Source organism: Frankliniella occidentalis, unplaced genomic scaffold (assembly GCF_000697945.3).
Source record: "Frankliniella occidentalis isolate FOCC.00 unplaced genomic scaffold, Focc_3.1 Scaffold184, whole genome shotgun sequence".
Taxonomy (NCBI): Eukaryota; Metazoa; Arthropoda; class Insecta; order Thysanoptera; family Thripidae; genus Frankliniella; species Frankliniella occidentalis.
In genome coordinates this window covers 651,128-666,364 of record NW_026267310.1, presented here as the reverse complement: position 1 = coordinate 666,364, position 15,237 = coordinate 651,128, and the positions used below count along the sequence as shown (strand labels likewise).

The 15,237-nt window shown below is 42.8% G+C and overlaps 3 protein-coding genes across 11 annotated transcripts in view; 1 reads left to right on the top strand and 2 right to left on the bottom strand.

Annotated features, from left to right (window-relative positions):
* The window catches only part of LOC113203794 (SWI/SNF-related matrix-associated actin-dependent regulator of chromatin subfamily E member 1), a 27,636-nt gene extending 19,554 nt beyond the window's left edge, over positions 1 to 8,082 (top strand). For 4 of the 9 annotated variants that reach the window (XM_026418677.2, XM_026418674.2, XM_026418676.2 and 1 more), the window contains 13 exons: positions 110 to 150; positions 820 to 918; positions 1,555 to 1,575; positions 2,097 to 2,303; positions 3,483 to 3,567; positions 3,685 to 3,783; positions 3,891 to 4,063; positions 4,142 to 4,243; positions 4,330 to 4,581; positions 4,805 to 4,828; positions 5,270 to 6,331; positions 7,243 to 7,414; positions 7,491 to 8,082. In XM_026418677.2, the coding sequence (XP_026274462.1) occupies positions 110 to 150; positions 820 to 918; positions 1,555 to 1,575; positions 2,097 to 2,303; positions 3,483 to 3,567; positions 3,685 to 3,783; positions 3,891 to 4,063; positions 4,142 to 4,243; positions 4,330 to 4,581; positions 4,805 to 4,828; positions 5,270 to 6,331; positions 7,243 to 7,414; positions 7,491 to 7,591 (2,438 nt within the window). In that variant the 3' untranslated portion in view covers positions 7,592 to 8,082. Of the gene's footprint in view, positions 1 to 109; positions 151 to 819; positions 919 to 1,554; positions 1,576 to 2,096; positions 2,304 to 2,465; positions 2,542 to 3,482; positions 3,568 to 3,684; positions 3,784 to 3,890; positions 4,064 to 4,141; positions 4,244 to 4,329; positions 4,582 to 4,804; positions 4,829 to 5,269; positions 6,332 to 7,242; positions 7,415 to 7,490 lie in introns of all 9 variants that reach the window. The other 5 variants (XM_026418678.2, XM_026418671.2, XM_026418672.2 and 2 more) reach the window with 5 other exon arrangements.
* Positions 8,083 to 8,452: 370 nt separating this feature from the next.
* On the bottom strand, positions 8,453 to 9,679 carry LOC113203796 (eclosion hormone). Its single transcript, XM_026418682.2, has 2 exons — positions 9,224 to 9,679; positions 8,453 to 8,673 (listed from the first exon to the last, which is right to left on the bottom strand). Exons 1-2 carry the CDS (start codon positions 9,299 to 9,301, stop codon positions 8,506 to 8,508), a joined length of 246 nt encoding a protein of 81 aa, XP_026274467.1. The 5' UTR covers positions 9,302 to 9,679; the 3' UTR covers positions 8,453 to 8,505.
* Positions 9,680 to 9,787: 108 nt separating this feature from the next.
* Positions 9,788 to 15,237, bottom strand: part of LOC113203792 (uncharacterized) — a 33,605-nt gene continuing 28,155 nt past the window's right edge. The window contains exons 4-5 of the mRNA XM_026418665.2: positions 13,952 to 14,117; positions 9,788 to 12,666 (exon numbers count right to left, since the gene is read on the bottom strand). Of these exons, the coding sequence (XP_026274450.1) occupies positions 12,398 to 12,666; positions 13,952 to 14,117 (435 nt within the window). The 3' untranslated portion in view covers positions 9,788 to 12,397. The remainder of the gene's footprint in view (positions 12,667 to 13,951; positions 14,118 to 15,237) is intronic.

The following is a 15,237-nucleotide window of genomic DNA, read 5'->3' as shown; positions in this document are numbered from 1 at the left end:
CTAATGCATCTAATTAAAACTGTCAAATCCAAGCATTTAAATTTACATTTTCACTTTGTAGTTCACTTGCTCTTGTAGTATAATGGTTTCCAATACATTTCCATTCCAGAACGTCTCAGAGCATCAGGAGGAGGCATGCTCGGCGGCTCGGTAAGTGAGCTTTCCTTTGAAATCCTCGCTCTCTCTCTCTCTCTGTCGTCCTCAATCCTTACGGTTCATCTGTTATTCTACCCTATCAAGATCCTAACTGACCTCGCATCATCACCCTACCTCCTTATCGGCCCCTACCATGGCCCCTACCAAGGCGCCTACCACGGCCCCTACCTCGGCCACTACCACGTCCCTTACCATGGCTCCTACCATGGCTCCTACCATGGCTCCTACCAAAGCTCCTACCAAAGCTCCTACCAAAGCTCCCACCAAAGCTCCCACCAAGGCTCCCACCAAGGCTCCCACCAAGGCTCCCACCAAGGCTCCCACCAAGGCTCCCACCAAGGCTCCCACCAAGGCTCCCACCAAGGCCCCTACCAAGGCCCCTACCAAGGCCCCTACCAAGGCCCCTACCAAGGCCCCTACCAAGGCCCCTACCAAGGCCCCTACCAAGGCCCCTATCAAAGCCCCCTACCACGGCACCATCACGGCCCCTACCAAAGTTCCTATCAAGGCCCTTACCTGCGAAATAATGTTGGAAAATATTATCAACTCTGCCCTACCCCAGAAAATGTTCCCATAACAAGTTTTTCCTCAGTATGTAATTTTGTGAGTTACGTTAGCCCATCAAGAAAACTCTTTCTCACAATATTTTTTTGCATATTGCAGATGCAGAAGGACAGTGGAATGCATCAGGACCCTTTTATCCGGTCTCCTCATGGTCACCCTAACTTCAACCCTCAGAAAGTTACTAAAGTGGGCGTAGCTGTAAGTAATATGAAACTTTTTATTGCTTTTTCCTGCTTTTTGGTTTGTTGTAAGGGTTAATAATTCAGCATGCCACTTTTTGGATGTTCTTAGTTTTGTTCCTTGGGTACGTAGCCTCATCTTATTTATTATCTACCTACTAAACAGAAATGTGTTGTTCTTTATCCCCTCCCATTAATTTGAATTAGTGTTCTTATTGTAATACTTGTAGGCAGAAGCTTGTCAAAGCTTTGGAGTTCAGTGTTATTGTGATACGGTTAGATAATTCTTCTCTCATCTCACTTTGCATGTAATTTTTTGTTCAATTTTATATGCAACTGGATACCTATAATCAATTACCGGTACTTGAGTAGATTATGTACAGCTGGTAATTGGCATAAATACTCAGATTTAGAAGGAATGTGCTGTCTCAGTCTAGCACAAGTTGCATGCAGTTCATGGAGCCACAGTGCTAACCAGTAGACTAGAGATATTCACTTTGGTTTTCTTATTGCCTGCTGTATCTATTTTGGTTTAATAATTGGACTTAAACCCAAACACTCAATTTACAACAATTTCTGTTGGGTACATCTGGATTATTCTTTGCATGTGTTTTATTTTGTTTTGTTGATTGGTTGTTTGCTTCTTTATTGACAGGGTGGAGGTTGGACTGCATTGGTAAATATCTTTGAGTTATGCAACCCAGATACACTTAAGCACTTTGCAGGAAACCAACAAAATTTGTATCTAAATTGTAAATTCCAATGAAAGTCACTTTTATGGGGTCTGGGTCTCCTCGGGTGTATTCTGTATTTTACTCTGAAGTTGCATCATACTCCCTTCTTGTAAACCAGCTCATGGCTACACACAAATAAAGGGTTCAGGCTCTTTTCTTACTTGAAACCTACTTCCTCTTGTTTGTATGTGGATGGTGGGAGGTTAATGATCCTTAATTAATCTGTTTGTTATATTTTGTTTTGCTCCCTTGCATGTATAATGAAACATATAACACATCTCCAAAGTATTGTTGGGATTTACTTAGAACTTTTGAATTAATGTTTTCTAAACAAAGTTCTCATTACTTCATGATTTGTTCACTATGCATGATTAATTGTAAAGATTTATTTATTTGATTTTTGTGAGGCCTGTTGCCTTTCTACAGTAACCTGTCTTATTGTTATAAATTTTCTTCTCTTCAGGGAGACAGTCGGATGCCAAAGGCGCCTAAGCCTCCAGAAAAACCCCTCATGCCCTATATGAGGTATAGCCGAAAGGTCTGGGATTCTGTGAAAGCTGCCAATCCTGACCATAAACTATGGGAAATAGGAAAAATTATTGGTCAGATGTGGCGTGACCTTCCAGATGCAAATAAGGCAGAATACATTGAGGAATATGAAGCAGAAAAGGTGAGTACAGTACTGTTTGTTCAATTCTGACATGCAATCCATTTTGTATCACTTCGAATTCCTCAAGTGCAATCTTTCTTCATTGTTAGAAGCATGGAAATCGTTTTGATAGAGACATGGATTTTTTGTCAGACTTAGCTGAACCTTGTTATATGGCTCTAGGTTCAGTATATGGAAGTATTGAAGCAGTACCAAAACTCAAGTGCATACTTAAATTGGATGGCTTCCAAGGCAAAAGGTAGGGGTGAGAGTAATAGGAGAAGCCTGTCTCATTTAATTCTGTTGTGTTAAAATTGTGTTGTCTCTTTATGTTGCTTATAGTATGTGAGGTGAGAAGGCATCTTACTATGTAGCTTTGGGGAGAAGTTGTAAAAACACAGGCTAGAAAAGGGTATTAAGTTATTGGACTCATAGTTCATCTCCAATATTTATTTTTTTGCCAAGTGTGTGTGTCTGTGTATGTGTGTGTTTGTGCGTCAGTGGAAGTCCTTTTTTTTCCTGTGACTGCATCACATTTTAAAATGTTGTACTACCTATACTCATATGTGTCACATGTACTACATGTACTAAATACAATTTTCAATAAGTCTAGCTCTTTTCCATGTAGTAGTGTCCAATTGATGCGTTCTATTGCAACCGTAAATTTTTGACAAAATACCCAGAATATTCTACTTTTTATCATCACTTTAAAACTAACTTAGTTTGTCTTAATTTTCTTAATACTACACATATTTGTTCATTTTTGTAATAACAATAGTGCACACTAACTAGACGATAGAGGCTGTCTTTTTCCGAGTCTTCATTGTATCATGATTTTATGTTAGCTATGGGTACACAGGCCACCATTCTGCACCCTCTGTAAATAAATTACATAGTTACCCAGCTAATAAGTTTGTAGATACTAAATTTATTTTCAGTTTGTTTTTGTCCTGAGACGGCTTAAGGTCCTGTCTTCTCTCACTTTTGATGGAAATAGAGGTACCTTCTCTTATTGTTATAAAGTGTTTAGGCAATTTTTGAAGTCATCCAATTAAAATAAATTTATCAAATTTTGGTACATGAAATGCTTCCCCTACACAAATCTAGGGACTTTCTTATTGAGCGTTGACTTGTTGCTTTTTATGTTGTGTATGTTTGCATCTGGCTTATTGTGGGGTTGTGCCTTCTGTTTCTTTACAGTTGGACTACGAGAAATGCATGAAAGCATATCACAATTCACCAGCCTATCTGGCTTACCTTACTGCTAAATCTCGAGGGAAACCTGGTATGCTGTCCATACTTTTTTTGTGTGTGCTGAATTTTTTTGCTGAATTGATTTGAACTGGTATTATCTTGAAACCTGTCTTTGCACCCTTTTAATTGGAAACTTCATTTTACTAAGCGCCTGTCGATGTTGACCGAGATAGTGATCGCTCAAGTAGCATGAGCAGTAGCAAACAAGATCGGCGCATCGACATTCAGCCTGCTGAAGATGAAGATGGTAAGTTCTGACACTAGTATCTAATCGTTAGCGTCTTAAGTTCCTAAATTTTTTTATCACCTAAAGCTTTGGTTACTTCTAATGTATCATAATAATTTACTTTATAGATCAGGATGATGGGTATTCTGTAAAGCATGTTGCTTTTGCCCGGTACTTACGAAACCATCGTCTCATAAACGAAATATTCTCAGACTCAGTTGTGCCTGATGTGAGATCTGTAGTAACTACTACTCGCATGCAGGTTCTCAAAAGACAAGTTGTCTCTCTTTCTATGCATCAGGTATGTTTTAGCTCATTATAAAGTACCCTAAAGATTTATTGTTACAGTATGTGTTGATTCTAATGTTCCTATTTGCAGAAAAAGCTTGAGGCAGAATTACAACAAATTGAAGAGAAGTTTGAATCAAAGAAGAGGAAGTTTATTGAAAGTAGTGAGGTATTTCAAGAAGAACTAAAAAAGGTATAGTCTACAGTTTTTTATTACTATGATCATGTTTTTCATTGATTTAGTGATGTTACCAGCTAATCATCCTTGTCTTTTGCCAGCATTGCCAAAGAGCTGTGGATGAGGAAACTTTCAACCGCATGATAGATAAGCAGCTTGATCTACTCCGCAAGGAAAGAACAAAACCCGAGGAACCCCCTAAAGCCCCGAACGGACCAGCAGCATCCAACGCTGAACCCAGCACAAATGACAGAGTACCCGGAGAGAATGGCGAAGACAGTAGGGATGGACAGACTCAGAACACAGTTGAACCTGTTGTGCAGAGTTCTGAAGACAGCCAATCTCAACAAGAGGTAAGTTCTTAGTCTTATGCATGAACCTGTTTGTGTTTAAATTGAATTTGTTATTCCTGTGTGTGCCATTGAGTGAAATATATTCAACAAACCAATATATCTAAATCTATTCCAACATCTTGTAAATAAATTTGTATCTGTATGGTTAATCTCTTCCAAGTGTTGCACTGTGTGTGTGTGTTGTGCTGAATGTTTGTGTGTGATTTTTTCTATGCGGCACTAGATGCTCACTCTGCATTCAATTCAGGTAACGAATGCTTATTGCACTTGTTCGTGAGATTATAAATGTAGACATGAAATTGCTTCTCAAGTTAATACTATCTACTTTGGTATATTGACATCTAATACACTGAGTGGGAACCGCTCAATGCAAATTCTGTAGGTTTTAATTATTGCTCTAATTAAAGACAGAGCTGTTAATGTATTTCCTATGTCACATAATTTATTTCCTCTTTGAACTGGAATGTTTAGCTTTAGTTGTATTGTGAGCATTTGTCGTTTAGGAGCATATACGACATCTTGTACAGAAATATTTATTTTGCACAAATTTTTCCATTTAACTAGATTTCCACTTCCTTATTCCTAAAGTGCATGTTCTCAGTTAGCCTCATTTATGTTACAAAACCTTGTGCATAGTGTTTTTCATCCTATGTGTTCCTAATGCCAGCTATTTTGCTTTTACTTTCAGCCTATGGAGCAAGACCCTCCAGCTCCATCAAAGACAGAACCTGTACAAGCTAGCGAACCTCCAACGCCCACGAGTGAGAGTGGTTCTGTCCCCAGTCCCGCCCCTGTCCTCGTTCCCGCCGTATCCTCAGTGGGTGATGCTGAGTCCACAGCCTCGACAGAGATCAAATCCGAACCCAGCCCGGGAACAGAGTCTGCGCCAATCTTACAACCAGCGGTGGCAACCCCAGCACCGAGTGACGAGGCCCCACCTGTTGAAGATGCTGTGGTGAAGGAGGAGAGGCCAGACGAGGTCGCCGTCAAGACGGAGGACGCTCCCTCCTCAGAGACTCCGGCTGCATCTGGCACACCACCTGCGACACCGGCCCTGTCTCCAGACAGCGCTTCTGCCGATGGAGTCGCACCGGCGCCAGCCACACCGGCAGATGGTCCGACTGTCACCCAAGAGGAGGCGCCGTCCACCCCAGCTGCTGCAGCTGCGCCAGTAGCTCCCGCACCTGCACCGCCAGTCCAGGTGAACGGCGCCCCGCCGGCTGCGGCGCCCCCAACCACCCCCAGCACTGAACACACCTCTCCACCACCCGCGGCCGCTCCGGCCTCCGCACCGACACCGACTCCGGCCGCAGCTGCGCCCCTGGCCGCTCCCCCAGCTGCTCCCCCAGCTGTGCAGCCTGCAGCTGCCGCCGTACCACCCATGATGCCCCCCATGGCTCCTTACCCGCATCACCCGCATCACCCTGCCTATCCCCCAGGCCACGGCATGCTACCACCCCAGGTTCCTCCGGCGGGGTACCCTCCTCAGCCGTACGGCCCCTACCCCGGGGCTCCGCCAGCCAGACCTCCCGTTCATGCATACCCGCCGACGGCCGGCTACCCACCGCAGCAAGGCTATCATCAGTACCCGCCTCAGTATCCGCCTCATCCATACTATCACCAAAGTTACCCGCCCGGCCCGCCTGGCCCCCAGTATCCTCCGCACGGCCCGCCTGCCCCACCGGGCCCGCCAGGCCCACCTGGCAGACCTCACTACCCTCACGCCCCCCACATGGATGGAGCGCACCCGGTACGTATCGCATATCTGCCATTGCTTTAACATGTTTGCTTGTAAAAGGATAAAGCCATTTGAACTTTGTTACAAAACACATTACTTCAGTTTATTTTGCTCTGGTCGTTTATATTGCGCACCTAAACAATTATTAAGCTGATTTTATTTTGGGGTCTAGTTCAGTGAGATAGGAGATTACAGAATTTAAGTAATTCCTCAATGATAAACAAATGGTTTTATCTAGTAGTGCGCTACGTTTTTCTTACACATATTTTTGATGAAACCACTGACTTTATTTGAGCCAGTTTATTATTTCCATCCGTTTTTAAATTATTTTTTTTATTTTTTTTAATAAATTAGTGCCAGCGTTTTGGAGGCTTTATGACGGGCTTATTCATATGCTTAGCTGAATGTTTTCATGGGCTTTTCTGTGTGTGTGGAGGACTGTGTGGCTCTTCTCATCAAAGGTTCACGCTAAATGCAAAGCTTTCATGTGGATTCCATCCAATTAATTCCCTTCCACACCCCCGTCCCATGGCCCATCAAAAGTAAACAATGTTTTCTCTCCATTAAGTGTTTTGAGCGGAGTTGACCAATCAAGCTTCATACGGAGATTGCTGCATTGCAGTTTTCATTCTACATTTCTTTGTTGTTTTTTTATCAAGTTCATGCACTTACAGACTAATCACTTACTTAAAGCCAGTACAAAGGGATACACAAAGTAGGATACAGAAACTAGGTTGGGTAGGGTTGTACTATGTCAAAATTGACAAACCTGTTCTAAAAGCCTCGTATCTTTAATGTATTATTATTATTGCATTGCACTCTGTAGTAATTTTATTGATGAACTAATGTAGTTAGTTTTCTACTGTTTACCATTATGTCTGCAAGTAGACTCTCAACATCATTTTATTTATTTTTTATTTCAGGGAATGGAAGCTGGTATGATGCCTCCATCTCCATACGCTCACCCAGGTCCTGGACCTGTGCAAGGACCTGGGTCAGAGGCTGCCATTCCAACGCAAGACTCACCGGCCGTCGGCTCTGTCGTGCCACCGACAGCCCCGTCAGTGCCCGAGGAGGCTAAATCAGCATCCCCAGGTATATCCTCACCTCCTCTTGTTTGTAACTACAGCTCGTTTTCACCAATTTTTAATATCATGACACACACTTACAGAAGAGAGGCCAAGTGAAGTACCCCATGCTGCTGCGGCTCCACCAGCAGAAGGCGCCGCCAATCCTGAGTCTGCGCCCGAGGGTGCTGCGAAGGCCGAGTAATGGTGTATGAGCGTCTGGAGTTTTGTGTAAAAGTTGTACAACTAGAGAGAGACCCTTGAGTCTTCATATTGAAGTCTCAATTGTTAAGGCATTGTTTAAATGAGTTATACTTAGCATTCATGAATTGGAGGTAGTGATTTATTTCTTAGTTTTAATTATGGTATAGACCTGCAACTTCCATTCTTGCTCTATGTATAATTATGTAATATAAGTTAGCATTTTGTCTGTAACCAAATTTCTCAACTTTTACTTTTTTTTTAAAGTTCCTTGCTATCAAAGAATCAATTACAATGAATTACATACAAATTATTTTTTTCTAAATAATGATTGATTAGTTTTTAAAACTCGACTTTTTTTTTTGCCTGTAAGTTACTGTCATCAGTATTTATGAAGTCAACTCTTTATCTGTTGTATTGAATCTAAATGAATCTAATCATGTTTTGTACCTCTGAATTAGTGGAAGCAATATACTGTGTCAGAAGCAACATAAATGTTTTCTTTGACTCCTCATGTATTCGTCCCTCGATTCGTCCTATCTGTGAAACCACAAACAAGTGATGCCGAGACAAACTATTTTGGTGCGGCTTGTATATTTAATGATAAAAGAAGTTTGTAAATTAAGCCAAACACAAAAAGAGTACTCATTTTTTTTATTACCTCATGCATGAATAATGAAAGGGAAAGTAAAAATGAACTACAATGTTGACAAGAAAGTTTTTTCTTATTCTCGCATTTATTTATCTGCATACTGAGATGATTTCGTACAATGCTTCAGATTTCACATTGCTGCATAAGGTTCTTTTTTTTTTTTTTGTTAGGAGTTTTGTTTTGACATGATGTGAATGTGCTGTTATAAAGCACTGATTACAGTAGTTTGAGATATGCGTCAACATCACGTCTTTTGGTGCCCCGAACTACACGAGGTCCGCCTTGACGAGGAAAGGCCGAATGCTGTCCACGTCCTGACAATCCGGGATGGAGGCTCCTCCAAGTTCCACGCAGGTCTCGGCGCAGAGCTGGCCGTGGAAGTAATCCCCGAGCATCCTCTTGCATTGAGCACAGTTCTCTACGCATATGTGCACCTGTCCATCAATAATAGAAGAATTACTATATACCCAAACACTGGAACTCTTAGGTATGCAAGAAAGTTGGCAACTCAGTGGATCTGGTAGGTCAAGGTGTGTCCCCACAATCCAACAACAAACTTAGCTCCAGGAGGCGACCCTAATAGCGCCTGCTACGCGCAGGGTAGGCCAACCCGCCAAGCAGCTGAGTAAGGAATGCGGCCCCCCCAGAGCGCCCAAGTCCCCAAAGTACGGAGCTTCGCGGAGGCTTCGGACAACAAAATTTCACACTCAACCTGGCCCAACGTTCCCTTGCGGCGGTTCATTGCACGTGGGGGACACATTCACATTTTCGGTCACATTCGTGCCTGAAAGTTATGTACACTTCTACTACTTATAGCTAACTTCGTAAAGAAAGTGTGTGTGTGTGGGGGGGGGGGATTACCATTGAGAATGGTTTTGTTACAACACGTGGCAGAGTAAGGTATTCATTAAATAGAATCTAGAATGACAGTTGCAGGCTTTTTGCCCTCCTCCGAAAGGGTCTAACGCGCTGACACTGACCTACCTGGTTGGAAGCGGCAAGTGAGGCAGACAGCACCAAGAGTAGCAGCATCAACGAAACCATCTTGGCGGAGAGTGGCATTGCGAGGTTTCCTCTTGTGCCGGGGCGATGGACAAAAGCGTCACGAACAACAGCCGTGCAGTGACAGGGGAGGGCTGGGGACAGCCCTTATATACCAGTCTTGGGAGAAGGATGAAGGGCGCACGCTCCGAGGTTCCAAATAAAGGGAGTTAATTCGATATCCCCCAGCCCCATTTCCTTTCTTTCCAATCCACGCGGGAGACTTCCGCCGTGCTCGTCAGGGTGGTGCGTCTAGGATTCCTACTATAAAACACTCATCCGAATCTATAAAAGAAAAGCTCTCCATAAACCAGATTAAAAAAAAAAAAAATCTGCTCCAATCGGTTCGGCCATTCCCCAAACAAATTTTACTTTCTGCTGAGTTTTGTCTTTGTCCCTTTTTTGGGGGGCCCGGCTTGTCTGGTTGATAGGCAATCCATTCATCACCTGAAGAGAAATAACAGATCTACTGGAGCCAGATGGGTAATTGTAAAATGATTCTTATAATTTTTCTTTCAGAGCACTTTATTATTTTTTGCAATAGTCTCTTTATTTCACACACATGAATATGTATAGGAGTACAAATACAACAATGTGAATGTTATCCTACAAATTCCTTTTTCACATAAACTTCTATATTACAAGAGAATTTAACACAATTTACACTGAAGGAGAGTTGGGCTCCATTTATAAAAAAACAAGGAGTAAAAATTAAGGATGGATTATAATATTTAAAATCTTCACAATAACAGAGAATACAGAACCTACATAATGACATTGAGCTGGTTGTTTTTTGTTTCTTTTAATGAGCAGAATCTACAGAAATGTGGAAGAAAGGAAGGTGAAGATTACAAAACTGTTATATTTAGAACATAAAGGCACAGCATGTGATTCTTTGGAAAACACCTCTACTTGTTAAATGCATAAAATAAAACTTTGTCTGTGGCAGATTGACACTAGCCTTTAATCGTCATACTATAACCACTAATGACTAGATAACGGAATATTCACATTACAGTAAGTAGCTCCGAATTATAAAAGGTGTCTAATGAGTAAGATAAATACTTATTTGTAACATTCTTCATGTCCCATCATAATGCTGATTTGAATAAAATGTTTGACTACCTATTTAATTCTTGATATTAGAAAAGCCATGCTTTTAATTGTGTACCTGAAAATCGATTTTATCAACAATACTAAGAAAGTTGATATTTGGGGTGGCAGCTTTAATTTTACTGTGGATATAATCCATATTGGCATTGGAATGTAAATTGACTTACAATGATATTTGCTATCAGTACAGACTTGGACCCACAATAGTATAAATCATGCCATACAATCACACTATGCTAGGGAAGAAATCCTTAATGAAAAATATGTATCCTCACTTTTGATCCAAAAAAGGAAATTCTTTTTCCCTAACTATCACAATTCGAAGTTTCAAATAGAGTCCACAGAACAACAGTACAATCACATTGTAGAACTCTCCAATACATTGTTTGAAACTTGTCTTTTAACACATGAAACAGAAGAGGGACTAACACATAAACTAACATAATTTTGGCAGCGAGAACATAGTTACCTCACTCTGTAGAGAAACTTTAAATATTGTTTATGGCAATTCCTTAAAACTGTACTTTCACTATGAAGTTTTACTGGAATCTGTATTTTTTTTTTTTAAAGCATACAGTTAACAGCCTTTCATACAACTAAATTGATTTATTTAACATCTGTACATATGGATGTAACTAAATGTGATGAACTTCACCTAAAAAGTAATCAGCTGATGAAGTTTCAATCAAGCATGCAAACACACCATGAATTTACATCAAATAGTTTTAATAATATTTTTTCTTATTCAATATTTACACAAAGAGAATATTGATCGAAGGGTTATTGCAGCAGCTTAGTACTTATGGAGGCACAAGCAGCTAAGGACTTGTCATTAAATTACTTGTAAGTCGTTGCACAAATTTCAGTAGATTTCTCAGACTCAAGTTTTCTATTATTGGGCTAAACTATTTCATAGGGATGATTGATAGATAAAAGAGAAAAAAAACTACTAAAGATCACCAATGTTAACTAAAAGGTGATGGAAAGTCTCTGCTTTTGCAACAATTGACAGCTAAATTTCAAAATCTATGCTGATCAGTAAAGTTATTTTCAAAAGTTAAGATCTTTGTTCAAGAATGTTGAGCAAGAGAAAAAGAACACATTTATGAAAGCAATTCGGAATGAAGATAAACAAAATCTGAGAGGGACAAAACATCCTAGGTATTTTGCTGTAAATTCCTGAGTAGGACTCATACAGTTCAGTCATTCCCTCCTATGAAGAAAAGAGAATGATAATCATACAGATATATTATCAGAGTATAAGCATAAATACTCTAAACTCTAACAGTATACATGTATCAATATGTAAAGTTGTTATTATAAATTATGAAACAGACATTACATTCAAATAATGCTTTAATAATGATTTTAATGAAAGATTAATATCAGAAACCAAACTACAGAATTTTCCGGCATGCTTTCTTAAACAATTACTCATACTACATGGATATGCATCACATTACAGTGACACAATAAAATAGCTTTACGCACAAGTTGGCTGGCCAGCGGGGGCAATACTAGTCTGCATGCAGGCGAGCAGGCGGATTTACATATCACTAACCATGGCGCTTTATGCCTCCATGAGCATATGAAACCCACCTGCACACCTGGAAGCAGGCTTGAATACCTTTTTGCTGCATTGGGACTGGTCGGCCACCCATTATACATTTGCAATTTCACATTACATTGTTTATTTCAAAACAGTCCATCACCGTTCACTTCACAAAACAAAAAATTAAGTGGGAAAACACTCGTCATTTTAATGTATAAGAATTTATAAGGAAAGTCTTTGGATAAAAGACTATGAACATGTCTCTTCAAACAATCTAATTGAACATTCCTTACAGGTATTGCATTGAGGGCATTAGAAAAATTCTACTATTTTCAGTCCAGTACTTGGCAAAGTTGACAGCTTTTGTTGCACAGAAACAATGCACTGCCCTCTCGTCAATATTCCCCTTGGTGAACCTTATTTTACATGTTGTTCACCAAGTCAAGCAATTCTCAGAAAAGCAAGTCAGTCCCAGACTCTTCACTCCATGTCACTGATTCTCCTTCCCTTGCAGGTTTCAAATGATCACTGTCTCCTAGGTCAGAGTGATCTGCTTCTATTGTATCAACACTTGATGCAGTTGAAGCCCCACTAGCAGCATCGTCAGGGGATGAGGAACTAGGTGACGATGATGATGGTGCTCTTGTAACTCCAAGCTGGAATGTTTCACTTACTCCCATCTGCAACTTGCTGGGGGTGTAGCTAGCCAGACTACCGCTACCTACAACACAAGGAAGGAAAGCAGAGGTTCAGTGCATGCCACATGCAGGATATGACGGGTTCAGGAAATATAACCCAAGTGCTCCATGTGGAAATGAAAGACGGGTATATGTTCAATGGAGTAAAACTAAATTGTGACCTGTACGGAATCTTGGGTCTAGTCTATGTGCATATGAATGATACAGGAATGATTCCAACTACTACACAAGGGATTCTGTTCCTACAGGCCAATGTAAAACTAAAAATGATCCTCTTCCACCTGCAACAAGAAAAGGTGGTTCTCTTGGTACATATATACCATCACATATTTTTGAAATGCACCAAAAAATACTTTTATTGCTCTTTTTTAAGTTTGCTTTAAGGTTACTTTAAAAAAGAGTTGCCAAATAACTCATTAAATATTCAAAACCAATCATCTCACAAAATGGATATTATTATTCCTTATCACAGTCGCAATCACCAACAAAATCAGTATGACAAGATTATTAGAACACTGCCGTGAAAAGTGGAATGAAGAAAGTGGGAAAGACACGAGAAGCAGAGGGCAGCACAGGGAGGACAGAAGGGGGCAGAGAGAGGAGATTTAGAGGAGAGGGGAGTAAGAGGAGAGAGGGGTTGCACAAGACTGGCCACGGCACGCTATGGGGTCTGGGGTCTCCAGCCTCCGCCCTGGTGGGGCTCGACAGGCTCGATCAGAGCCACCCACAACTCTCCACGCGACCACTCGGGGACATCATGGGGGTCCTGGAGACTAGACAGAGGAAGGGAAAGAAAAGGGTGGGACTGAGGTGGCAGACGACATTAGTAAAAATGTTACTAATACAGAATAAAGTACCCATGTGCTCAACTTGAATAAAAGAACGACTAGGCAAATTTAACTGTAGAAGGACAAGCTGTCAGTTTTAACGTCGAGACTTAAGTCTGTCAGTTTAACCAGCGAGACTTTCGATTTTCTAGTCTCTCGGTTGTAACAGCGAGACAGTCAGTTTAAACTGTAGTTCAAGCTTACCAGAAGAAGAAGGAACAATCACGCAGTTACAACCGAGAGACAAAGAAAGTCTCGCAGTTTAAACAGGCAGACTTCAGCGTCGCATTTAAAACTTACATCTTGCCCTACAGTTAGATTTGCAGAGAAACATTTGCCGGGAGAGAGGATGACAACGTCACAGCGAATCTCGCGGCCTAATTCAGTAGTTTAGCCCGGTTTAGCCCAGGTACTCCCCCCCCCCTCTCCTTTCATTTGCGGCGCCTTCATTTTTTTTTTCACTTTCTCCTTGATAACTCACCTAGCGGCACAGGCAGGCCGGGCGCGGGCGCGGAGGACGGCGGCGCGGGGGCGGGGCCGCTGGGAGGGGGCGGGGGCGCGGCGCCGTGGGCCCCGTCCTCCAGCAGAGAGGCCTCCGAGGGGTACTCGAACATGGTGGTGGCCTCGTCGTTGAACTGGATGCGCAGCTGGAATAACAGCAAACAAATTGACGATTAAACAAAAGTCGTTGTGTTTTGTGTGTCCAACAGGAGCGAGAGAGTGACAGCACCGTAATAAACTAACACAAATAGTTGCACACAATGTATCCGACACCCCCGCGGACAAAGGCCGGCGACAAAATTGACGACGCCCCCAGTCCAGCTCCCCAGCCCCACAGGTCTACTCGGCGCGGCTGCGGCAGGTGAGAAAGCAGGCGACAGCGGCAGCGCTAATCGCAGTCCAGATCTGCATCCGAACCCCGCAGAGAATCTGGATCAGATCTGGATCAGCGGCGACAGAATGAAAGCTGTTGGCGCCCGCGATAGTCGGGGCCCGCCAGTGCGCTCCGGAGGCAGCATCCGAGCGGCCCGCCCCCAATGGACCAGAACACAGAGGGACAGAGGGGGCAGCGCCGGCGGCGCGAGGCAGTCGTCGTTCGTTGGGAAACGCGACGGCGACTCGAGACTTTCGGATCAGTCACCGGAGTATGGTTAAGCAGAGCGAGGCGCGAGGCAGGGGAGCAGCGGAGCGGGGTAGGAAAAGGCATCCGACGCAGGCGCGGGTACAGTCCACCAGCAGCGGGTTCGACCGAGTTGAATCGGTCAGTAAGCTCCATCCGACAATTACTGGACAGTAATTATTATTTTGATACTTCAGAGAAATCAAAGTAAAAGAACAAATAACATTAAAATAGGGAAGTCTTCTTCCCTTTTCCTCTTATTCTATTTCTTTTTTATAAAAAGAAACTGTTAATTTCATTTCGGGCCTCTGGCCCTGCCTGGCCCCGCCGTCACCATTAGACAGACAAGACGCCAACTGTCGCCTCCAGTCGTGTCCGGGGGGCAAAAAGAAGCGCACGGACCGGACCACGACGCTCGGCTGGCTACCGCTAGGGCCCCGGTGGGGGCGGGGCCGGGCGTCGGATACCGAGTACCAACGGTGCTGCAAACGGGGACCGTCCGCCCGGAGCAGCGCGCGGCAGCCGGGCCAAGGAGGAAGCAGGGGCCCCACCCGGGCCGCCCCGGGCACCCGGCCGCGCTCAGGGCAGGACGCAGGGCGTTCCGTGCACTTGTCGCCTCACGGGTGCGCCCCGCCTCTCGCCCCGCC

Excerpts from the sequence above, each read along its gene's own strand:
- LOC113203796 (XM_026418682.2), bottom strand. The coding sequence starts at position 9,301 with ATGCCACTCTCCGCCAAGATGGTTTCGTTGATGCTGCTACTCTTGGTG. Across the intron at positions 8,674-9,223 it reads CACTTGCCGCTTCCAACCAG|GTGCACATATGCGTAGAGAA; the intron begins GTAGGTCAGTGT and ends ATTGATGGACAG.